Below are 24,603 nucleotides of genomic sequence, written 5' to 3'. Positions count from 1 at the left end.
CTGGAGTGTGGACGTTACTGTGAAAAAGGGTGGGACACTCAGGCACCGTGACTAACCCCAACCCACTGTCTGGACCTGTTCATGGCCACTGCATTGAGGTTTACATGCAGTATTAGGGCTATAGCAGTGTATCAATGCTGCATGGGCACATTAACAGGAGGAGAACCTTGAATTCCCCACTCTTCCATTCAGTTCAATTGTGGCTGATCTCTCATTTATCCAACTGTGATCTCGTCTGTGTGCACTTGTTGTGTAACAAGACCGTGTGGTCACATGTACAATCCTGCACACACCTTTGATGGAGGGAACTCGTCATTCTCCCAATATTGCTCCATGTTACTCTTCCCCCTTTAAACTGCTGTTTAAAATTTGACTCTTTGATTGAGTTAGCTTTCTCCTGGTCTCCTCTCTGTATGTGCCTTGGTGTCAGATTATCACTGTTACAGTTCCCATGAAACATTTGGAAATATTTGACTATGGGATACTCTTGTTGAGAGTTTTAAACAAAGCTGTTAGACATGCACTGTGTTAGGACGGTTAGGGCCACTTAGAATGGGTAACACTGTAACCACAGGGAATATTTCCAGTCTCCGTGTTCCCACCAAGGAAGCCAGTTTGTGTCTCTAGCTGGAGGTGAAGAGAGTTGTTGCCTTCAATCTGTGATCTTTGTTTCTGAACAGCGGCCACAGAAACTAAACCAAAAACCATCCCAGGTCTCGGCGATCGAAGTGATTGCGCCGGGCGGATCGTACAACCCCACCTTTGAATCTCACCAGGTAATGTGGGCTCGAGCACAATCCAGCTGTTGCTGCGGGTGTTTCAGCAGCGATTACATCTGCACAGAGCTGGGAAGAGAAAGGAGAATCTGTTGGAAATGAACAAGGTGGCGGCCTTTGGCCCTCTTTCAAACAGGCTTTGTCAGCCTCTGTGTCTGCCACATTTACTGCTTGTTCTTCCTCTATTCTTTCATGGGACATGGGCATCACCAGTAAGGCAAGCATTTGTTCACTTTGGATTGAGTGAGTTGCTCAGTCGTTTCGGAGTGTTGTTACTCGTAACCCAGATTGTTGTCAGTCTGCAGTCTAATGTAGAAGAGACTGGGTAAGGATTGCAGATTCCCTTCTGTACGTGGCATTAATGAATCAGATGGGTTTTTATAACAGTTGTTGATGGTAGTGCCATTATGTAGCCAAATTCAAATTCCTCAGTTGTTACTGGTTTACTAATCCAGTGACATTAGTGATGGGCACCATCTCCTATTGACAGGCAAGGTGGGTAAGTTTAAGGAGCCTTGGATGACGAGAACAGAGGAGCTTCTTGTTAAAAGGAAGAAGGCAGGTTACGTAAGGTGGAGGAAGTCAGGGTTTAGCACAGCTTTAGAGGGTTACAGGCTAGCTAGGAAGGAGCTCAGAAATGGACTGAGGAGAGCCAGGAGGGGGCACGGGAAAGGTTTGCCAGGAAGGATTAGGGAGAACCCAAAGGTATTTTACTCATATGTGAGGAATAAGAGAATGATCAGGTATAGCATTGGGAACTTGTGTGTAGAGTCAGAGCAGATAGGGGAAGCCATAAATGAGTTTTTGCTTCGGTTTTGCCTAAAGAAAGCGACCTTGTTGCAAATGAGAACTTTGAGGAGCTGGGAAACAATCCTGAACAGATCAGGATTGATGAAGTTGATGTGCTGGAAATTTTGGCGAACATTAAGATTGATAATTTCCCAGGGCCAGACCAGATTTATCCTGGGCTGCTCCGGGAAGTGAGAAAAGAGGTTGCTAAGCTGCTGGCGAGGATATTTGCCTCCTGTCTCTCCACGGAAGTTGTACCAGAGAATTGGAGGGAGGCAAATGTTGTTCCTCTTTTCGAGATCGGGAATAGGGAAATCCCTGACAATTACAGACCAGTCAGTCTTATGTCTGTGATCAGCAAGGTTTCGGAAAGAATTCTGAGGGATAGGATTTATGATTATTTGGAAAAACATAGCATGATTAAAGGCAGTCAGCATGGCTTTGTGAGGGGCAGGTCATGCCTCGCCAATCTTATTGAGTTCTTTGAGGAGGTGATGAGACAGGTCGATGAAGGTCGAGCAGTGGATGTGGTGTATATGGACTTCAGCAAGCTGTTTGATAAGGTTCCCCATGGTCAGGCTCATTCATAAAGTCAGGAGGTATGGGATACAGGGAGATTTGGCTGTCTGGATTCAGAATTGATTGGCTGACAGAAGACAGAGAGTGGTTGTAGATGGGAAGTATTCTGCCTGGAGGTCAGTGGTGAGTGTGTCCCGCAGGGGTCTGCTCTTTGTGGTTTTTATAAATGACATGGATGAGAAGGTTGAGGGGTGGGTTAGTAAGTTTGTCAATGACACAAAGATTGGAGATGTCGTCGATAGTATTGAGGGCTAATGCAGGCTGCAGCGTGACATAGGCAGGATGCAGAACTGAACTGAGAAATGGCAGATGGAGTTCAACCTGGATAAATGCGAAGTGATGCATTTTGGAAGGTCGAACTCGAATGCTAAATATAAGATTAAAGACAGGATTCTTAGTGGTGTGGAGGAACTTGGTGTTCAAGTGCATAGATCCCTCAAAGTTACCACCCAAGTGGATAGGGTTGTTAAGAAAGCATATGGGGTGTGTTGGCTTTCATGAACAGGGGGATCAAGTTTTAAGAGTCGCAAGGTTTTGCTGCAGCTTCACAAAACCCTGGTGAGACCACACTTGGAATTTTGTGTCCAGTTCCGGTCGCCCTGTTATAGGAAAGATGTGGAGGCTTTGGAGAGGGTGCAAAGAAGGTTTACCAGGATGCTGCCTGGACTGGAGGGCTTGCCTTACAAAGAGAGGTTGACTGAGCTCGGACTTTTCTCTCTGGAGCGAGGGAGGAAGAGAGGAGACCTGAAGTGTACAAGGTAATGAGAGGAATAGATAGAGTCAATAGCCAGAGACTATTCCCCAGGGCAGGATTGACTGGCACGAGGAGTCATAGTTTTAAGATATTAGGAGGAAGGTATAGAGGAGCCGTCAGAGGTAGGTTCTTTACGCAGAGAGTTGTGAATGCATGGAATACGTTCCCAGTGATGGTGGTGGAAGCAGAGTCATTGGGGACATTTAAGCGACTGCTGGACATGCACTTGGACAGCAGTGAGTTGAGGGGAGCGTAGGTTAGGTTATTTTATTTTAGATTAGGATTAATCCTTGGCACAACATTGTGGGCCGAAGGGCCTGTACTGTGCTGAACTGTCCTATGTTCTGTCTCCTCATCACAGCTTTGTGTCTGAAACATCTCCGTGAGTTGCTGAACCAAATTGATGGTGTGGGACATAACGTCAGAAATAGGAGCAGGTATAGCTATTCAGTCTTCTTAAGTCTGTAAGATCATAACTGATCTACTCATCGTAGCCCTCAACTTGCTGAGATTTCAGCGATCAGTAGCCATCATAAGGAGTGCCAGATCAGCTGTGATCCCATTGAATAGTGGAGCAGGACTGTGTGGCCAACTCCCAACCCCAACTCTATCTATCGGTTCGCTGACAACACGGATGGTTTTGATTGGATCTCCGAGAACAACTAGCCAGAATAGAGGAAGGAGAGTGCTTCCTGGCATGGTGTAATGATCTCTCCGTCAATGCTAGCAAAACAAAGGATGGTCATTGACTTCAGGAATATGTGGGTGGACTGAGAAAATCAGATGGTATTGGCTCCCAAGAAAATAACTTTATGGAATGTCTACAAGGTGGGTTTTTTTTTACAGCAGTTTGTGGTAGAGCCCACGAGGGAACAAGCAGTTCTGGGTTTGGTGGTGTGTAATGAGGCAGGCTCGATTAGGGAGCAGATGGTGAAGGGACCCCTCTAGGGGGGCAGTGACCATAATATGATGGAAGGTGTTTGAGGTGTAGGAACTTGAATCTGATGTAATGCTGTTACAATTGAGTAAGAGTAACTGCAGAGACATGAGGGAGGCACTGGCCAGGGTTGGAAGGGCAAGTCTAGCAGGGAAGATGGTGCAGCAGTGAGGCAGGAGTTTCTGAGGGTAATTCAAGAGGCACAGTGGAAATTTAAAGCAAGTGAGGAAAAGCGTACTGAGGGGAGAATGAGGTAACCGTGGCTGACAAGGGAAGTCAAGGACAGCAGAAAAGCAAAAGGGGAAGCATACAATTGTGGTGAAGATTAGTGGGAAGCCTTTCCAACCAACACAGGATAACTAAAAAAAGCAATAAGGGTGTGGAAGCTGAAATATGAAGGTAAGCTCGCTGGTAAAGTGAAACAGGAGTTTTTACCTAAGATATGAAAGGGAAGCAGGGGGCAAGAGCAGGCATTTGGACGCTGGAAAACGAGGCTGGAAAAGTCATAATAGAGAAATGACAGTGAAACTGAATGGGTACTTGAAGACACTAGCAGCAGATCAGAACGTTAAGGGGATGAGGAGCTTGTCATGGGAGGAGCAGTCGAGGACACTGGGTCTGTACTTGATGGAATATAAAGGATGGATGGGGAGAGGAATTTCATTAAAACTCAGGATACTGAGATACCTGGATAGAGTGGACATGGAGAAGATGTTTCCTTTGGTAGGAGAGACAAGGACCTGAGGGCACTGCCTCAGAGTGAATGGGCCTCCATTTAGGACTGAGATGAGGAGGAATCTCTTCAGCCAGAGGGTGGGGACTGTGTGCAACTCATTGCTGCAGGGAATTGTGGAGGCCAAGTCGTTGAGGGTCTTGTAAGACTGAGATTAGATTAGATTAGATTCCCCTACAGTGTGGAAACAGGTCCTTCAGCCCAAACAGTCCACACCAACCCTCCAAAGCGTAACCCACCCAGACACATTCCCCTCTGACTAATGCACCTAACACGATGGGCAATTCAGCATGGCCACTTCACCTAACCTGCACATCTTTGGGATGTGGGCGGAAACCCACGGGGATACTGTACCAACTCCACACATACAGTCACCTGAGGCTGGAATCCAACCTGGATCCCTGGTGCTGTGAGGCAGCACTGCTAACCACTGAGCCACTGTGTTACCCCAGAGGTTCTTGATTACTAAGTGGATCAAGGCTTACGGGGAGAAGGCAGGAGAATGGAATTGAATAACATATCAGCCATGATTGAGTGGTGGAGCAGACTCAATGGGCTGAATGGCCTAATTATGCTCAGGCATTTTATGGTCTAACTACTCCGTCCCAAGGAAATCTTTCCTGAACAGCCTCCAGTGCCAGTGTATCCTTTATTAAATATAGGGACCAAGACTGTCTACTGTACTCCAGGTGCAGCCTGCCTGTCGCTGTGTATGGTCTTAACAAGATCAGGAGTGAAGCAAGGTACACGTGGAGTTTTTAATTATCAAACATCCTCTCAGTGACTGATGGTTATTGCTTTAACACTTTAGATAAAGGTACTTTTAAATTATATCTATTTGTATGACTTGTAGTAGCAAGCATTAATTTTGCTGGTGTTACAGCCAATGGCCACGGGTTGCTGTTGAATTATTAACACATCCTTTTACACATTTAAAATCCTTGTCAGCACAGGCTCTACTATTTGAAGCTCATGAAGTGGAAGTTAAGAAACTGAGAGCTGAGAAGAGGATTGCTCGACAAGTGGCGTTTCCATCTTCCAAGGAGCTTCCCACAGAGGTAGGACCCTCTTTGCTGTTCTCACTGAGGAATGCTGCACTGTCCGAGGGACCACCTTTTTGAGATGTTCAACCAGGGCTCCAGCCATCTACTCACTGGACATAAAGGATCCCACAGAGCTATTTCAGAAAGAACAGGGAAGTTAACCCAATGATCAATATTTGTCCCCAAAATAGATGACATAATTGTTATCACGTTACTGTTTATGGGATCTTGTGCTGTTTCCAGAGTTACAGCAATGACCACATTTTCAAAATACTTCATTGGCTGTAAAAGATTTCAATTCTCCACTGTTTGTGAAGGATGCAATAGAAATCCAAGGCTTTTGTTCATAGAAACATAGAATCCTTTTGTGTGGAAGTTGGTTTGGCCCATCAAGTTCACACCGACACTCCAAAGAGCATCCCACCCAGACCCAACCTCCACTCTAACCCTGTAACCCTGAATTTCCCATGGCTAATCCATCTAGCCTGCACATCCCTGGGCACCATGGTATATTTTCCCAATGCCAATTCACCCGACCTGCACATCTTTGGACTGTGGGAGGAAACTGGAGCACCTGGAGGAAACCCATGCAGTCACAGGGAGAATGTGCAAACTCCACACAGGTGGAATTGAACCTGGGTTCCTGGTGCTGGGAGGCAGCAGTGCTAACCACTGCACCACCCCTTGTCCTTTTACCCTTTTTCTGGAATGTGGTTTTGCAGGCTCTTGTTATAGTCTCTTTCTTCTCAAAAGCCCGCTGGTGCCACATTTGCTCAGCTGTTTCCCTCATCCTTGTAGGAGACGGTGCTGCAGGAACTGTGCCAGGGCCTGTTGGTAGATTCAGATGGTGAAGAGCAGGACAAAGGACCCAAAGCTGCTGAAGAGCCTGAGGCCGGCCCGGTGTGGAATGCTGCCTGTTGTGAAAAGAAAACTGAGAAGGAGCGGAAACAGGAGAAACTGATGAGAAAGCAGGTGAGTGTAGCACTTCGGCAAAACAGAATCCATTCCACCAATCACAGTTGATCTGTATTTTAATTCCATCTCCTGCCTTGGTTCTCTAACCCTTAATGTTCTCAACCAATCAAAATCCATCAGTTTCAGCTTTGAAGAAACTTCCTGTTGCCCCACTCCCTCCCTCAGGGGCAGGGTGACTCCTTTTTAGTTCTCAGGAGACACGGTCTGTGTCTTCAGGGAAGAAATGCCTCCTGAATTCACCCCAGAATGGACGAACTCCGATTTTAATGTTTGTCCTCTGTGTTTTGGAATTGAGACAGGCGGCAGGCTGGATGAGGGAGAACTTGCTACCAGAGGAAGTTGTTGCTGTCTCTTGTGCATTCTCTCTTTATTCTTTCTTCTCCTCTCATCAGCTTATTCCTTTGTCCACTAGCCCACCTGCTGTGTGTGTGCTTCTCTCTCTCTCTCTCTCTCTCTCTCACTCTCACTCTCTCCCCCAACTTATCCTTTCTTCTGTCTGTCTGTCTGTCTCTCTCACACATTCACTCACACACTCTCTGTCGTACATATGTTCTCTCTCTCGCTTGTGAGATCTCTGTCTCTTTTTCTCATGCAAGCATCTGTGCTTGCTCTCTCTCTCTCTCTCTGTCTGTCTGTCTCTCACTCACTCTCTGTCTAACCTTCCAATGCGCCACACCTCTGGTTTTTTGCTGCAATGTAACTTGGATTCAACATTGCTAATATGTTTTAACCTCTTCCTTGCCTCTTGTTGTTTACCCCTCTCCTTGTTTGATTATATGTAAACATTTTACAAGAATTAACATTTTCTCAAAGTGAGAAGACGGAGGACTGTAATCAAAGATGGGTGAGGGTCTGACAGTTGCCTGTGGTTCTTGCTTGAAATGTGACCTGTTCCATTTCCCAGCCACCTCTTGGTAAATACAATTTGTCCAGAAAAAATATATCCCTGCCTGATGATGAGAGACATCCTTGCGCACACAGAATTCCTGTGGTTCTTCTGTCTGGGAATGTGAGGATAACACAGGGATTCCTCGGCACTGCCAAGTGGGCAGGCCTGGGAACTGAAGGCAGAGGAAGTAATTGAATTGAATTTAATCCTAGAACAGTGCGCAGCAATTCGTCGGCTCAAGCCTTGTTTCTGCTTGTTCTAACACCGTCCTTGAGCACTGTGATTGCGAGGGTATTGAGAATGAGTCTGTACATTAAAAGCAATGTGTCTGTGAGGAATATCTGTAACAGGGGGAGATGGGTGAGAATGGAGAGGATCTGACTACGAGATCATCAGAAACTCTGCTCATCCCTCGAGGTGTTCCTTGTAATGTCTTTCCAGTTTGTGAGGGAAATGTGGTCCCCACCCGTACTGTTCCAGACTGGACCTCTCAGTGTGCTCCCTCCACCTTTTTAGTTACAACAGTTAAAGCAGGAGAAGGAAGCTCAGCGGAAACAGCAGGATCTGTTCCGGCTGCGATCCATTAAGGGGGAAGTCAAGGAACTGGAGCTAAAGCTGGCCAAGAGGAAAGTCAAGCGGTTGGAGAAGAGGAAGGCAGAGGCCAATAAAACCCGGCGCCTGGGCCGGTTAAAGTAAGTGGAGAGGGTTCTGGGTATTGCAGCTCGTTCACAGGCTGATATCAGCTCAAAGTGGGGAGGGAGCTGTTGCAAACTGTGTCTATGAGTTTCAGAAGTACTTTCACTCGCATTGAGGAGTCCAGCCCCAGCAATGCCCAGCTGCTAACTGACTCTGGAAACCAGATCCCCCAATTGCCCCTCCTCCTGGAATAGTGATCCATGCCTGCGCACAAAGCATTGGCATCAGGAGGTGGGTAATCCTGTGATGTGATGGCTGGGTGCAGAGAGTGTGGCATCTCGGCTGTAACCTGGCAGTTATTACAGCAGACGGATGCCGTGTGAGAACGGTATCAATTGTTAATGTCAAAGTAACAATCCACATTTTGTGAAGCTCGGGCTGTTTGTGAAGCTCCTGCGTGTCCAGTTGCTGTCAGAGTTTGGAGGAGTTGGTGTGAATACTTGGCGAATGTGAATCTCTGAACCAAGTGATGATCCCCTTTTTATCAAGCTACAGGTGATTGGCCTGTCACTTTAACCTGGAGAGGGGCCACCCCTTGGGAAATGCAGCATTGTCTACAAACGCAGAAGGAGCTTGCACTAAAGCCGAGTGGTTCACTGAGTAGGGTGGGAGTCATCGGACTGCATGTCACTACTGCTCCCTCAGCCCCCAACCCCCCAACCAAAACAAAAGGCTGCCTCAGAGAAGCCGCGAGTGTGCAGAGTGGTGACTGTGTGCAGGAATTAATTCCACACAGTTTGGAAGATATTTTAAATCCAGCCTTAGTGCAGTGTCATGGCTGAGTGAAGTACTGTTTTTTTAAGTTTTGCTTCCAGCAGTATTGGCTGCATGCTGTTGGTGGGGGAAGATTGTGACTGTATCTCTTTACTCTCCCTGTTAGATATGAAGATCCTGACCTTGATATAAAGCTCAGTGATGAGCTCACAGGGACACTCCGGACTCTGAAGGTTGGTATTGCTGCAGTGTTTGTTTCAAACTGACAAGGGGTTATTGATTATAGAGCTTGAGAAATTCTGCTGTCTTGCTGTTTGTTCTCCTCTCCACATTCTTCTTTCACTGTCGCTGCCCCGTGCTGTCTAACCACTCGGTGCTCCACTCTTTTTCCCCCCCCCCCCCCCCACTTTTGATTTCTCTTCCTCGTTCTATGTACTTCCCACAATTGTTGTATCTGCCCATGCCCTCGTCCACTGGTACCCACTCCTTTGCCTGTGCCCGCTCCTTCTGTGCGGAGCTATGCTGATGTGCTCCCGTATCATATGAACTGAAAATGAGCTGTGTAGAGCAGGAGGAGAATGTTGAGCAGCCCTAACATCTTCCGAGTCCTGCATGTTGCTTTCTCCCCTTCTCCCAACTCTTGGTCCACTGCAATGCTGAGCAGCTGTCTGCTTTGCCCTTGTATCTGGCCACTCTTGATGCTGTGCTGATGTTTTGAGCCACAGATTAACGGTGTGCCTCCTGCCCGATGACGAGAGCCATGCTTGTGTACAAAGTGTTCCTGTCCGTGGATGGGAATGTGAAGAATTGCTCAGGGTTCCCCAGGCACTGTTGAGTGGGCCTTGCACTGGGGTCTAGGGCAGGGCGGAGTTGTCTAGAACTTCCTACCTCACCAGCCTGCTGACTTGCAGGGTTCTGTATAACATTTGGCCCTTGCTCTCTGTCTCAAGTTACCAGGATCACTCTTGTCTGTCTTTCTGTATTAATCCTCCTGTTGCCAAGAAGGAACTATTGTTTTGCTTTGGTTGGCTGAACGTGTCTTGTGGACTTTGGGGCAGTGAGTCCCTACGAGAAAGATCTGATTTCAGATGTTTCGTTGTGTGACACAGTCCAGGAGAGCGTGTCAGCTGTTTTTGGGAGTGGTGCGCTTATGATTCGGGGTGTTTCGGGGACTTGTGAGGTGTGTGATTGTTTTGGGGAGGGAGGTGGACACGGGGAGGTTGAAATGATGGACCTAGTTCAATGGATATTTGAAGTGCTCAGTGTTTGTTGACGGTGTGATCCTGCTCCCAGACGGTGGGGTCAGTGTTTGTTGACGGTGTGATCCTGATCCCAGACGGTGGGGTCAGTGTTTGTTGACGGTGTGATCCTGCTCCCAGACGGTGGGGTCAGTGTTTGTTGACAGTGTGATCCTTCTCCCAGACGGTGGGGTCAGTGTTTGTTGACGGTGTGATCCTGCTCCCAGACGGTGGGGTCAGTGTTTGTTGACAGTGTGATCCTTCTCCCAGACGGTGGGGTCAGTGTTTGTTGACGGTGTGATCCTTCTCCCAGACGGTGGGGTCAGTGTTTGTTGACGGTGTGATCCTTCTCCCAGACGGTGGGGTCAGTGTTTGTTGACGGTGTGATCCTGATCCCAGACGGTGGGGTCAGTGTTTGTTGACGGTGTGATCCTGCTCCCAGACGGTGGGGTCAGTGTTTGTTGACAGTGTGATCCTTCTCCCAGACGGTGGGGTCAGTGTTTGTTGACGGTGTGATCCTGCTCCCAGACGGTGGGGTCAGTGTTTGTTGACAGTGTGATCCTTCTCCCAGACGGTGGGGTCAGTGTTTGTTGACGGTGTGATCCTTCTCCCAGACGGTGGGGTCAGTGTTTGTTGACGGTGTGATCCTTCTCCCAGATGGTGGGGTCAGTGTTTGTTGACGGTGTGATCCTGCTCCCAGACGGTGGGGTCAGTGTTTGTTGACGGTGTGATCCTGCTCCCAGACGGTGGGGTCAGTATTTGTTGACGGTGTGATCCTGCTCCCAGACGGTGGGGTCAGTGTTTGTTGACGGTGTGATCCAGCTCCCAGATGGTGGGGTCAGTGTTTGTTGACGGTGTGATCCTGCTCCCAGACGGTGGGGTCAGTGTTTGTTGACAGTGTGATCCTGCTCCCAGACGGTGCTCAGTGTTTGTTGACGGTGTGATCCTTCTCCCAGACGGTGTGGTCAGTGTTTGTTGACGGTGTGATCCTGCTCCCAGACGGTGGGGTCAGTGTTTGTTGACGGTGTGATCCTGCTCCCAGACGGTGGGGTCAGTGTTTGTTGACGGTGTGATCCTGCTCCCAGACGGTGGGGTCAGTGTTTGTTGACGGTGTGATCCTGCTCCCAGACGGTGGGGTCAGTGTTTGTTGATGGTGTGATCCTGCTCCCAGACGGTGGGGTCAGTGTTTGTTGACGGTGTGATCCTGCTCCCAGACGGTGGGGTCAGTGTTTGTTGACGTTGTGATTCTGCTCCCAGACGGTGGGGTCAGTGTTTGTTGACGGTGTGATCCTGCTCCCAGACGGTGGGGTCAGTGTTTGTTGACGGTGTGATCCTTCTCCCAGACGGTGGGGTCAGTGTTTGTTGACGGTGTGATCCTGCTCCCAGAAGGTGGGGTCAGTGTTTGTTGACGGTGTGATCCTGCTCCCAGAAGGTGGGGTCAGTGTTTGTTGACGGTGTGATCCTGCTCCCAGACGGTGGGGTCAGTGTTTGTTGACAGTGTGATCCTTCTCCCAGACGGTGGGGTCAGTGTTTGTTGACGGTGTGATCCTTCTCCCAGACGGTGGGGTCAGTGTTTGTTGACGGTGTGATCCTTCTCCCAGATGGTGGGGTCAGTGTTTGTTGACGGTGTGATCCTGCTCCCAGACGGTGGGGTCAGTGTTTGTTGACAGTGTGATCCTGCTCCCAGACGGTGGGGTCAGTATTTGTTGACGGTGTGATCCTGCTCCCAGACGGTGGGGTCAGTGTTTGTTGACGGTGTGATCCAGCTCCCAGATGGTGGGGTCAGTGTTTGTTGACGGTGTGATCCTGCTCCCAGACGGTGGGGTCAGTGTTTGTTGACAGTGTGATCCTGCTCCCAGACGGTGCTCAGTGTTTGTTGACGGTGTGATCCTTCTCCCAGACGGTGTGGTCAGTGTTTGTTGACGGTGTGATCCTGCTCCCAGACGGTGGGGTCAGTGTTTGTTGACGGTGTGATCCTGCTCCCAGACGGTGGGGTCAGTGTTTGTTGACGGTGTGATCCTGCTCCCAGACGGTGGGGTCAGTGTTTGTTGACGGTGTGATCCTGCTCCCAGACGGTGGGGTCAGTGTTTGTTGATGGTGTGATCCTGCTCCCAGACGGTGGGGTCAGTGTTTGTTGACGGTGTGATCCTGCTCCCAGACGGTGGGGTCAGTGTTTGTTGACGTTGTGATTCTGCTCCCAGACGGTGGGGTCAGTGTTTGTTGACGGTGTGATCCTGCTCCCAGACGGTGGGGTCAGTGTTTGTTGACGGTGTGATCCTTCTCCCAGACGGTGGGGTCAGTGTTTGTTGACGGTGTGATCCTGCTCCCAGAAGGTGGGGTCAGTGTTTGTTGACGGTGTGATCCTGCTCCCAGACGGTGGGGTCAGTGTTTGTTGACGGTGTGATCCTGCTCCCAGACGGTGGGGTCAGTGTTTGTTGACGGTGTGATCCTGCTCCCAGACGGTGGTCAGTGTTTGTTGACGGTGTGATCCTGCTCCCAGACGGTGGGGTCAGTGTTTGTTGAAGGTGTGATCCTTCTCCCAGACGGTGGGGTCAGTGTTTGTTGACGGTGTGATCCTGCTCCCAGAAGGTGGTCAGTGTTTGCTGGAATCCTTGGCAAGGGGAACTCCATCGAAGTAAGGCTTGAAAGGAAAGAATGAAGACAGTGTGACTAAACTGGGGAATGAGAGTGTTTAAACACGTCTCTCTGAGGAAAGTCTGGTGAACTCTTGCTGTGTATATGTGCCGATTTTTTTTTTTTTTTTTATCTCGTTCCTGTCATTCATTGTCTCTGTTCTTGCTTCTCTCCCAAAAGTGGCGAATCTGACCAGGGTAAGGTCAGCATCGTTCTTGCCAAAAGACTGTTTTATCAATCGGTTAAAGGATTCCAAAGTGCAGGCAGGAAAGTGGAACTGAGCTGGGACATTCTCTTATTAATGAGCTGACTGGAAGGGCTGACTGGTCTACTCTTCGTAGTTCTTAACTGAAGCACCTGTCAGTTTGAAGCTAGCTTTAGATTGAATGGGTTCCAACTTCTAAATGCTGTCAGGATAATCATTGTAAGTTGTAATGGACTGGATAGGGGTTGCTGTTCCTCTCGCGGTGTGGTTTCTGTGTAATGTTTGTGTTTTTCCCAGCCGGAGGGTAGTATCCTTGCCGACCGCTTCAAGAGCTTTCAGAAGAGAAATCTGATCGAGCCCAGAATAAGAGCAAAGTAAGTGGATGTGACTTTTGTAGGAGGGTTGAGAGCCGTGTTGCTAAGTGGGACAGAGTCACTCCGGCCTGGTTTTCACCTGTCCTCACTTTAAACATGGTGGGTAGAGCTGTCACAGGGCTTTCAGATTTAATCGTGATGCCTTGGGCTGGGTTGACAAAGGGAATAAGCCCCTCCCTCCCTTAGATTCTGATCGCTCTCCAGTTGTTGTAATTGGCAAAAGCCTGTCAAACGCAGGGATCCAGTGGTGGTGATGGCTTCCACTGTTAAACAGCTTGCTAACACTCCCTGCCTGCACCCTCGTACATGGAAGGAACTTGTATTAATATTGTGCTGCTGTCACAGCCTCCAGATGTCCCAGTGCGCTGCGCAGCCAATGAGACTTATGGAACATGGGAAATGTGCCTGCCAACTTACACACAAAGATCCCACAATTAAGCGTTAGTTAAGTGACCAGGCGATCTGTTTTTAATGTTGATGACTGACAGATAGAAATGGCCCAGGCCACCCGTTCACGTTGAATAGCACTGTGAGATCTTTACATTCCCCAATAGCACTGTGAGATCTTTACATTCCCCAATAGCACTGTGAGATCTTTACATTCCCCAATAGCACTGTGAGATCTTTACATTCCCCAATAGCACTGTGAGATCTTTACATTCCCCAATAGCACTGTGAGATCTTTACATTCCCCCCTGTGAGGGCAGGGCCTTAATTTAGTCAGATGAAAGAGTGTCTTCTTTAGTCACTGTATTGGCAACTGTCTCATTTCTTTGTTTTTCCTTACTTTAGGTTCAAGAGGAAGCACAAGTTAAAATACGTCGAGAAACGAGCATTCCGCGAAGTGACGTAAGTCTCTGGGCTCCCGGTGCCTCTGACGTGGTGCCTCTGACGTGGTGCCTCTGACGTGGTGCCTCTGACGTGGTGCCTCTGACGTGGTGCCTCTGACGTGGTGCCTCTGACGTGGTGCCTCTGACGTGGTGCCTCTGACGTGGTGCCTCTGACGTGGTGCCTCTGACGTGGTGCCTCTGACGTGGTGCCTCTGACGTGGTGCCTCTGACGTGGTGCCTCTGACGTGGTGCCTCTGACGTGGTGCCTCTGACGTGGTGCCTCTGACGTGGTGCCTCTGACGTGGTGCCTCTGACGTGGTGCCTCTGACGTGGTGCCTCTGACGTGGTGCCTCTGACGTGGTGCCTCTGACGTGGTGCCTCTGACGTGGTGCCTCTGACGTGGTGCCTCTGACGTGGTGCCTCTGACGTGGTGCCTCTGACGTGGTGCCTCTGACGTGGTGCCTCTGACGTGGTGCCTCTGACGTGGTGCCTCTGACGTGGTGCCTCTGACGTGGTGCCTCTGACGTGGTGCCTCTGACGTGGTGCCTCTGACGTGGTGCCTCTGACGTGGTGCCTCTGACGTGGTGCCTCTGACGTGGTGCCTCTGACGTGGTGCCTCTGACGTGGTGCCTCTGACGTGGTGCCTCTGACGTGGTGCCTCTGACGTGGTGCCTCTGACGTGGTGCCTCTGACGTGGTGCCTCTGACGTGGTGCCTCTGACGTGGTGCCTCTGACGTGGTGCCTCTGACGTGGTGCCTCTGACGTGGTGCCTCTGACGTGGTGCCTCTGACGTGGTGCCTCTGACGTGGTGCCTCTGACGTGGTGCCTCTGACGTGGTGCCTCTGACGTGGTGCCTCTGACGTGGTGCCTCTGACGTGGTGCCTCTGACGTGGTGCCTCTGACGTGGTGCCTCTGACGTGGTGCCTCTGACGTGGTGCCTCTGACGTGGTGCCTCTGACGTGGTGCCTCTGACGTGGTGCCTCTGACGTGGTCTCCCCAGCTCCTTGTACACTTGCATTAACATTTCCCTACTCACATCCTCCAACCTCTTGAAATTAAGGCCAACATTCTGATGACCTGCTGCCCCAGTGTGCTCGGTTTCTGTGTTCCGTGCAGAAGTATCCCCAAGTCCCTTTATATTCTCACATTTGGATATACAAAGTTCCACTGACCTGAGAAAGTAGGGAGACCTCTCCTGTTCTTTGATATAATGCCCTGGGATCTTTTAATCCACCTCAGAAAGGCAGGTGTCTTCCGAAGGTCACCTTCCTCAGTACTGTTCTGGGACTGTCAGCCTGGGTTTGGGTGCTTTGCTTTTTGCAGACAGTGAGGCAAATTCTCAACTTTCAAACTCCAAGGAGGGACTGCAGCAGCGCAGTGGCTAGCACTGTTGCCTCACAGCGCCAGGGACCCGGGTTTGATTCCACCCTCTGGTGGCCATCTGGGTGGAGTTTGCACATTCTCTGGGTGCTCCGGTTTCCTCCCACAGTCTAAAGATGTGCAGGTTAGGGTGGAACGGCCATGCTAAATTACCCCAAAGTGTCCAGGGATGTGCAGGCTAGGTGGGTTAGTCATGGGAAATGCAGGGTTACAGGGTTGGGTCTGGATGGGATGTTTTTCAGAGGGTTGGTGTGGGCTCGATGGGCCGAATGGCCAGCTTCCACACTGCCGGGGCTCTTGAGTGCTATCCACTGAGCCACAGCTAAGGCAGCTGCTGGCAGGGAGTTGCTGTTCATTAAGACAGCACTGCTCATGAATAGCATCGAGGTCTCTCCTTGTCTGATGGTAACAGTTAGCAAGCTCCAATGGCCACATCTCCAATCAGTGTTGCAATAATAACGTATGCAAAACTGCATTAGACTGCAGTATTTGTCAACTATTTCGTCAAAGTGATTTGAAAAGGTTTATACAACTTCAGAATAAATTTGCAAGATTCCCTACAGTGTGGAAACAGGCCTTTCGGCCCAACAAGTCCACACCGACCCTCCGAAGAGCAACCCACCCAGACCCTTTCCCCTACATTCACCCCTTGACTAATGCACCTAACACTACAGACAATTTAGCATGGCCAATTCACCTGGCCTGCACATCTTTGGACTGTGGGAGGGAACTGGAGCACCCAGAGGAAACCCCCACAGACACAGGGAGAATAAATTGTATAAGCTCTCATAATTTGAGCTGTTAAGGTGTATCTTGGGCTGACTTTGAGTTAACTTTTAAGCATAAGAGTCAGAGGCTCAGATCCTTCTTGCGATTAGTTAATAACTTTGTTTTATTCAAGCAGTTGGCTTTAATTCAGACGATTATCAATCTGTCCTCTTTAGTTCTTATGCTGTCAGTTGGAGAGTGATTTGCCCTCGTTGCTCTTTCATTTTAGTTGAAGTGCAGCAACAATTCAGCGACGTGGCAAACTCTGTTCATTCCTTAGCAGTGTCCTAACATCTGGAAAAAATTAGGATCATGTTTTTCCACTGACTGTAAACTCTGGAAATAGCTGCTTTGCTTGTGGGAGTTCTTATCCCAGCCTCCAGTCCGTGTTCCCTGTTCTCGTTTCGTGTTTCAGTCTGAGGTGTCACCCCCACCACCGCCCCCCCCCCCCCCCCCCGAAACCTTATCTGCTTCGACCTCCCACTTTCCTTCTCCCTCTCCCCATTCCCATCATTTTACTTAGTACAGACATTCTCTGAATATGACTCTTGTTTTTCACCCCTTCCTTCAGATCTCACCCCCTGCTCGCTCTCTCTCACTCTGTTGACGTTCCTGTTAGAGCCCTGTTAAAGGATAGTTCTTCAGTTTATGGTTTTGTTCCTGTTGGAATCCAGCTTTACAGGGTCTTGGTTCCCAGTGGGGTCATGGTGAGATGTTGCTCTCTGTACCTCCCAAGTTGGCGTGGAGCCTGGGACTTATTACTGACAGCGCTGGGCTTCATTTTAAGTCCTCGCTGTTTTGTTTTGGCCGGTGCTTGTGGCTCTAATTAACAGCCCCCTGAAGTCTGGGTGCTTTTTTTTAAAAAAATTATGAAACCATGGTCAGTCTGAGACTTTAAAATGGCAGTCACACCGGGACAACACTGATGTCACCTTGCGAAACTCCCTAATTACTGCACCTCGTATAAACTTAGAATCTTTGTCTCGCAATCTCATCAATCTTTCTGGCTTGGCTGTTCGCCAAAATATTTGGAAAAATAAATTGAGAGGGCGCTTGACTGAATTTTCAGCTCTCGATGTCATTCCAGGATTTTACATGAGGTGGCAGTGAGATCCCGGGGAACTCTGCGAGAAATAGCCCCAGGATTCTTCAGCAAGATTCTGGTATTTGTCGAAAGTTGGAGCTGAGCCAGATTTAGCTTCCCGTTATTTAAATAAATGGCAGTGTTGTTGGACGTGGGGATTCTGTCAGCCTGTGCTGCGCGATCCCACTTCTTTATCTCTTGCTATAATGAGGGAAGGCTTGAGCTTGCAGAGCTTATCCATATACCAGAGATGGCCTCTGGTGCAGTCACATCTGCTTCACTCTCTGGGAAACAGAGGCTGCCTGGAGAACGAAAAGAGCTTTAACAGGATACGCCTGGGTTGGAGTGTTTCAATTATAAAGAGAGATTGTCGGGACAAGAGTTGTATTCCTTAAAGCTGAGGGCACGTGTTTGAAACATACAAAATTGAGAGATGTAGAATAGAAAGGAACTTTTCCCTTCACAGGGAAATCAATAACAACAGGGCATCGTTCCTGCCCAGGGGCAGTAAGCCTAGTGGAGATGTGAGGAAAGAGTTTTCACCGAGAGGGTGATGGGAATCTGGAACTCGCTGCCGAAAAGGAGGGGGGGGGGGGAGGAGAGAGGCCTAAACCCTCAGAACATTGAAGAAGGATTTAGATATCCCCTTGCGATGGCAAAGCTTACAAGGCAATGGACCAAGTGCTGGAAAATGGGATTAGAATGGTTAGCAGATTGTTTTGATGAGCACAAACACGATGGGCAGAAGGGTCTTTCTCCGTGCTGTTAATCTCTGAGTTTGACAAAGCACCTTTTGGATCTCAGCTGTATAGCAAATCAGTCTGAGTGCTTCAGGATAACTTGCACGTCAGCCTGCACACTTCCACACACAATGCAAACCTTTCGCATTATTCTTCAGCCACCCCGTCACGTTTATACCATTGCTGTCACCAATACTGCATGAAGAGGGATATCCCCACACTGTAATCACCGATACAGCACTGTACAGGGATATCCCCGCGGTGTAATCACCGATACCACACTGTACCGGGATATCCCCGCGGTGTAATCACTGATACCGCACTGTAATCACCGATACTGCACTGTACAGGGATATCCCCGCGCTGTAATCACCGATACTACACTGTACCGGGATATCCCCGCGGTGTAATCACGGATACTACACTGTACCGGGATATCCCCGCGGTGTAATCACGGATACCGCACTGTACAGGGATATCCCCGCGCTGTAATCACCGATACCGCACTGTACCGGGATATCCCTGTGCTGTAATCACTGATACCGCACTGTACAGGGATATCCCCGCGGTGTAATCACGGATACCGCACTGTACAGGGATATCCCCGCACTGTAATCACCGATACCACACTGTACCGGGATATCCCCACAGTGTAATCACCGATACCGCCCTATAAAGGGATATCCCCGCGCTGTAATCACCGATACTGCACTGTACAGGGATATCCCCGCGCTGTAATCACCGATACTGCACTGTACAGGGATATCCCCGCGCTGTAATCACAGATACCGCCCTATAAAGGGGTATCCCCGCGGTGTAATCACCGATATCGCACTGTACCGGGGTATCCCCACGGTGTAATCACCGATATTACACTGTACTGGGATATCCCCGTGCTGTAATCACCGATACCGCACTGTACTGGGATATCCCCGTGCTGTAATCACCGATACCGCACTGTACAGGGATATCCCCGTGCTGTAATCACCGATACCGCACTGTACAGGGATATCCCCGTGCTGTAATCACCGATACCGCACTGTACAGGGATATCCCCGTGCTGTAATCACCGATACCGCACTGTACAGGGATATCCCCGTGCTGTAATCACCGATACCGCACTGTACCGGGATATCCCCGTGCTGTAATCACCGATACCGCACTGTACCGGGATATCCCCGTGCTGTAATCACCGATACCGCACTGTACCGGGATATCCCCGCGCTGTAATCACCGATACCGCACTGTACAGGGATATCCCCGCGCTGTAATCACCGATACCGCACTGTACCGGGATATCCCCGCGCTGTAATCACCGATACCGCACTGTACCGGGATAACCCCGCGCTGTAATCACCGATACCGCACTGTACAGGGGTATCCCCGCGCTGTAATCACCTATACCGCACAGTACAGGGGTATCCCCGCGGTGTAATCACCGATACCGCACTGTACAGGGGTATCCCCGCGCTGTAATCACCGATACCGCACTGTACCGGGATATCCCCGCGGTCTAATCACCGATACCGCACTGTACAGGGATATCCCCGCGGTGTAATCACGGATACCGCACTGTACAGGGATATCCCCGTGCTGTAATCACTGATACCGCACTGTACAGGGATATCCCCGCGCTGTAATCACCGATAACGCACTGTACAGGGGTATTCCCGCGGTGTAATCACCAATACTACACTGTATAGGGATATCCCCACACTGTAATCACCGATACCGCACTGTACAGGGATAACCCCGCGCTGTAATCACCAATACTGCATGTATAGGGATATCCCCACACTGTAATCACCGATACTGCACTGTACCGGGATATCCCCGTGCTGTAATCACCGATACTGCACTGTACCGGGATATCCCCGTGCTGTAATCACTGATACCGCACTGTACAGGGATATCCCCGCGCTGTAATCACCGATACCGCCCTATAAAGGGGTGTCCCCGCGGTGTAATCACCGATACCGCACTGTACCGGGGTATCCCCGCGCTGTAATCACTGATACCGCCCTATAAAGGGGTATCCCCGCGGTGTAATCACCGATACTGCACTGTACAGGGGTATCCCCGCGCTGTAATCACAGATACCGCCCTATAAAGGGGTATCCCCGCGGTGTAATCACAGATACCGCCCTATAAAGGGATATCCTCGCGCTGTAATCACAGATACCGCCCTATAAAGGGATATCCTCGCGCTGTAATCACCGATACTGCACTGTACAGGGATATCCCCGCGCTGTAATCACAGATACCGCCCTATAAAGGGGTATCCCCGCGGTGTAATCACCGATACTGCACTGTACCGGGATATCCCCGTGCTGTAATCACCGATACCGCACTGTACAGGGATATCCCCGTGCTGTAATCACCGATACCGCACTGTACAGGGATATCCCCGTGCTGTAATCACCGATACCGCACTGTACCGGGATATCCCCGTGCTGTAATCACCGATACCGCACTGTACCGGGATATCCCCGCGCTGTAATCACCGATACCGCACTGTACCGGGATATCCCCGTGCTGTAATCACCGATACCGCACTGTACCGGGATAACCCCGCGCTGTAATCACCGATACCGCACTGTACAGGGGTATCCCCGCGCTGTAATCACCTATACCGCACAGTACAGGGGTATCCCCGCGGTGTAATCACCGATACCGCACTGTACTGGGATATCCCCGCGCTGTAATCACCTATACCGCACTGTACCGGGATATCCCCGCGGTCTAATCACCGATACCGCACTGTACAGGGATATCCCTGCGGTGTAATAACCGATACCGCACTGTACCGGGATAACCCCGCGCTGTAATCACCGATACCGCACTGTACCGGGATAACCCCGCGCTGTAATCACCGATACCGCACTGTACAGGGATAACCCCGCGCTGTAATCACCGATACCGCACTGTACTGGGATATCCCTGCGCTGCAATCACCGATACCGCACAGTACAGGGGTATCCCCGTGCTGTAATCACCGATACCGCACTGTACTGGGATATCCCCGCACTGCAATCACCGATACCGCATTGTACAGGGGTATCCCAGCGGTGTAGTCACCGATACCGCACTGTACAGGGGTATCCCAGCGGTGTAGTCACCGATACCGCACTGTACAGGGGTATCCCCGCGGTGTAGTCACCGATACCGCACTGTACAGGGGTATCCCCGCGGTGTAGTCACCGATACCGCACTGTACAGGGGTATCCCCGCGGTGTAGTCACCGATACCGCACAGTACAGGGGTATCCCCGCGGTGTAATCATGAATACCGCACTGTACCGGGATATTCCTGACTGTAATCGTCTGCTGTGAATTGCACAGTTTAACAGCTCTCTTTAAAACACTTGTTATTTTATTCTGTTACTTCTGATTTTCTTGGGTGTTTCCCAGGTTTTGATATTGTCTTTTTAAAATTGTATTTTTCAGCTTGTGACGTCTGTGCTTGGAAAGGAAAGTGGATCTCAGCTGAATTGGGTGTTTGAAATATTTGTATCAATAAAATCTCTGCAGTATTTCTGTACATGGTTGTAATCACATGGTGGTTGATGTATTAAGAATGGTAAATATTGTAAAATGTTTGTATTTGCCTTCATGTCTCAAAGGTACAAACTGATCGTTGGGAATTTATCGCAGCAAATTGCTGCAGATGCTGGAATCTGTCCTGAAGCCAACAAATATTGGAGATCACAGCGGGTCAGACAGCATCCACCGAGGGAGAGAGAGAGCAGATTAACGTTTCGAGTCTAGATGACTCTTCAGCAGTGCTGTATGTTAGCTTGCTCACTCTTGGAGATTGATGTTGTGGGAGTCTTTTGACAAACCCATCAACCGTACTTTGTTGACATCTCTGCAGTTTTGCTGAAATAGGTGGACCCCCTGAATCAGCTGGGACTTCTGTCAGGGGACAGTGGGAGCTGAGTAACTTCCGGCAATGTGATGCTGACCAGCTAACCTGTGGGTGTTGGTGTTTGGTCAGTATCTATTCCTCACTGACGTCAGGGAGGGCTTGCCCATGCAGCCCTTTGTAATAATGCTGTGGGTTTGATTCCATCCACTCGGTACGTCTCACTGTAACATCGCGGTCCTGTAGCAGAAATAGCAGTGACTCTTTGGGTCTGTGTGAAGGGTCCTCGGGTGATGGGTTTGAGTGTTTTTAAAATGGGGCATGTAACCCCACACCCCACCCCCCACCGTGGTGAATACCTGGGACTCTGTGGAGAGATCTCAGGCCAGTGACTTCCAAAGCTTTTCCAACCCTCCCTCCTCCAACACCTCCGTGACCCTGTTTCGAGGTTTCAGAACCGTATCCCCTCACTAGAAATGGGGGGGGGGGGCAGTTACCACCCCCCACACACCCCCCCCCCCGCTGGAAATAGGAGCCCAGCCCCCAACCCATATCCCGGGAATGGGAATTCTTGTCCCGGCTCATGTTCCATTTGCAGCCTCTTGTCCACCTCAGTGTTCCACCTGATCATCCCATTTCAGGTCCCAACCCTGAACCCTCTCCCCAAACCTGGGAAAGGCCTGCTGTAAGGATTTCCTCTGTTTTTCTTCATTCAGGGGGTGAGGTACTGCTTGCTAAACCCCAGGGGGCAGTTCAGAGTCAAATTTCTGTGGGTCTGGAGTCCCATATAGACCAGACCAAAGGATGGCAGATTTCCGTTCTGAAAGGACATTAGTGACCCAGATGAATTTTTCCGACAATCAGTAATGGGTTCATGGTCATCATTAGAACTTTAATTGCGGATTTTCCCAGATCTCTTTGTTCCCTGAGGAAATATCAGGAGACCCTGATCCTGAGTTCTTAGTAACAGCTTACTCCAGGAGTGTCTCCAATGCACTGGCTGTAATAAGGAGCTGACTCAAATTCAAAACCCTCTGCCAAGGTTTTCCAGAGAGCAATTTCTAATCAACGCGTCTGGGGCACATGTGACCTGAACCTTCTAGTCTGCAGGTAGGACCACGACCACTACCACTCTACCACAAAAACCCTGTCCAGATCGTTTTTTAAAAGTTTTTTTCCCTCATAAACCACCACCAAATCTCATATATACCTTTTATTGATGTACCTTCCTCATGCTATACGATAAAGCTGGTCATTCTGGTAGGCCTAACTTGGACCAAGTCCCATTGACCTGGCAAGCCTGTGTCTCTGCTCAGCGATACAGCTCCCAGTCTGACAATTCCCAATTCTTGATTTCAGGCCTATGTTCTCGCCCTGTCTCTGTAATGTCAGTCCACAGCACCCTGCCAACTCTGTCCTCCTTCCATTATTGTTCCACCTGTGATCGAACAAGCTCCAAGTTCCTCCTGAAATCTCTCTGCCCCGCTCTCCTGCTTACAAAGACTACCTCTGTGATCGCTCCATCTGACCTCGTCATCTCCAGGACATGCACCAAATACCAGCACCGCCCTGTGGCTGACCACTTCAACTCCCCCTCCCTCCCGCACTCCACCAAGGATGGCCAAGTTCCAGGCTACCTACCCCGTCCTCCAAATCCAAGCCAACCCACACCTGGAGGAAGAATACATTAGATTAGATTAGATTACATTACAGTGTGGAAACAGGCCCTTCCGCCCAACAAGTCCACACCGACCCGCTGAAGCGCAACCCACCCATACCCCTACATTTACATACCCCTACAACTCCCTTACCTAACACTGCGGGCAATTTATCATGGCCAATTCACCTGACCTGCACATCTTTGGACTGTGAGAGGAAATCGGAGCACCCGGAGGAAACCCACGCAGTCACGGGGAGAACGTGCAAACTCCACACAGACAGTCGCCTGAGGCAGGAATTGAACCCGGGTCTCTAGAGCTGTGAGGCAGCAGTGCTAACCACCGTGCCACCCACATCTCGGGATCCTGCAAACAACGCAGCATCAATGTCGATTGGTATCTCCCTTTCTCCCATCTTATCCCAGATCCAACTTGGCTCCACCATCTTGAACGGTCCTACCTGTCCATCTTCCTTCCCACCTATTCGCTCCACCCTCCACTCTGACTTATCACCATCACCCCGCACCTTCGTCCACCTATTGCCTTCCTACCTATTTTCCCCCCCAAACCCACCCACCTATTCCCCCCCAACCCACCCACCCACCTATGTTTCCCCCCAACCCACCCACCTATGTTTCCCCCCAACCCACCTATTCCCCCCCCAACCCACCCACCCACCTATTCCCCCCCAACCCACCCACCCACCTATTCCCCCCCAACCCACCCACCCATTCCCCCCCAACCCACCCACCCATTCCCCCCCAACCCACCCACCCACCTACCTATCCCTCCAACCCACCCACCTATTTCCCCCCCAACCTACCCACCCATTTTCCCCCAACACATTTTCCCCTCCCCCCCACCTATTCCCCCCCCTCCCATTCCCCCCCTCCCCCCCACCTATTCCCCCCAAACCTACCCACCCATATTCCCCCCACCCATA

At 50.1% G+C, this 24,603-nt stretch overlaps 1 protein-coding gene across 1 annotated transcript in view; it reads left to right on the top strand.

Annotated features, from left to right (window-relative positions):
* nop53 (NOP53 ribosome biogenesis factor) overlaps positions 1-21,678 on the top strand; it is a 28,104-nt gene extending 6,426 nt beyond the window's left edge. The window contains exons 5-12 of the mRNA XM_072549544.1: positions 681-776; positions 5,522-5,626; positions 6,410-6,583; positions 7,992-8,167; positions 9,052-9,118; positions 13,260-13,336; positions 14,129-14,185; positions 21,585-21,678. Of these exons, the coding sequence (XP_072405645.1) occupies positions 681-776; positions 5,522-5,626; positions 6,410-6,583; positions 7,992-8,167; positions 9,052-9,118; positions 13,260-13,336; positions 14,129-14,185; positions 21,585-21,591 (759 nt within the window). The 3' untranslated portion in view covers positions 21,592-21,678. The remainder of the gene's footprint in view (positions 1-680; positions 777-5,521; positions 5,627-6,409; positions 6,584-7,991; positions 8,168-9,051; positions 9,119-13,259; positions 13,337-14,128; positions 14,186-21,584) is intronic.
* Positions 21,679-24,603: the final 2,925 nt, after the last annotated feature.

The sequence above is a fragment of the Chiloscyllium punctatum genome, chromosome 29 (assembly GCF_047496795.1).
Source record: "Chiloscyllium punctatum isolate Juve2018m chromosome 29, sChiPun1.3, whole genome shotgun sequence".
NCBI classification, from domain to species: domain Eukaryota; kingdom Metazoa; phylum Chordata; class Chondrichthyes; order Orectolobiformes; family Hemiscylliidae; genus Chiloscyllium; species Chiloscyllium punctatum.
The sequence above is the reverse complement of the archived record's forward strand: the minus strand, read 5'-3'. Positions and strand labels throughout refer to the sequence as shown.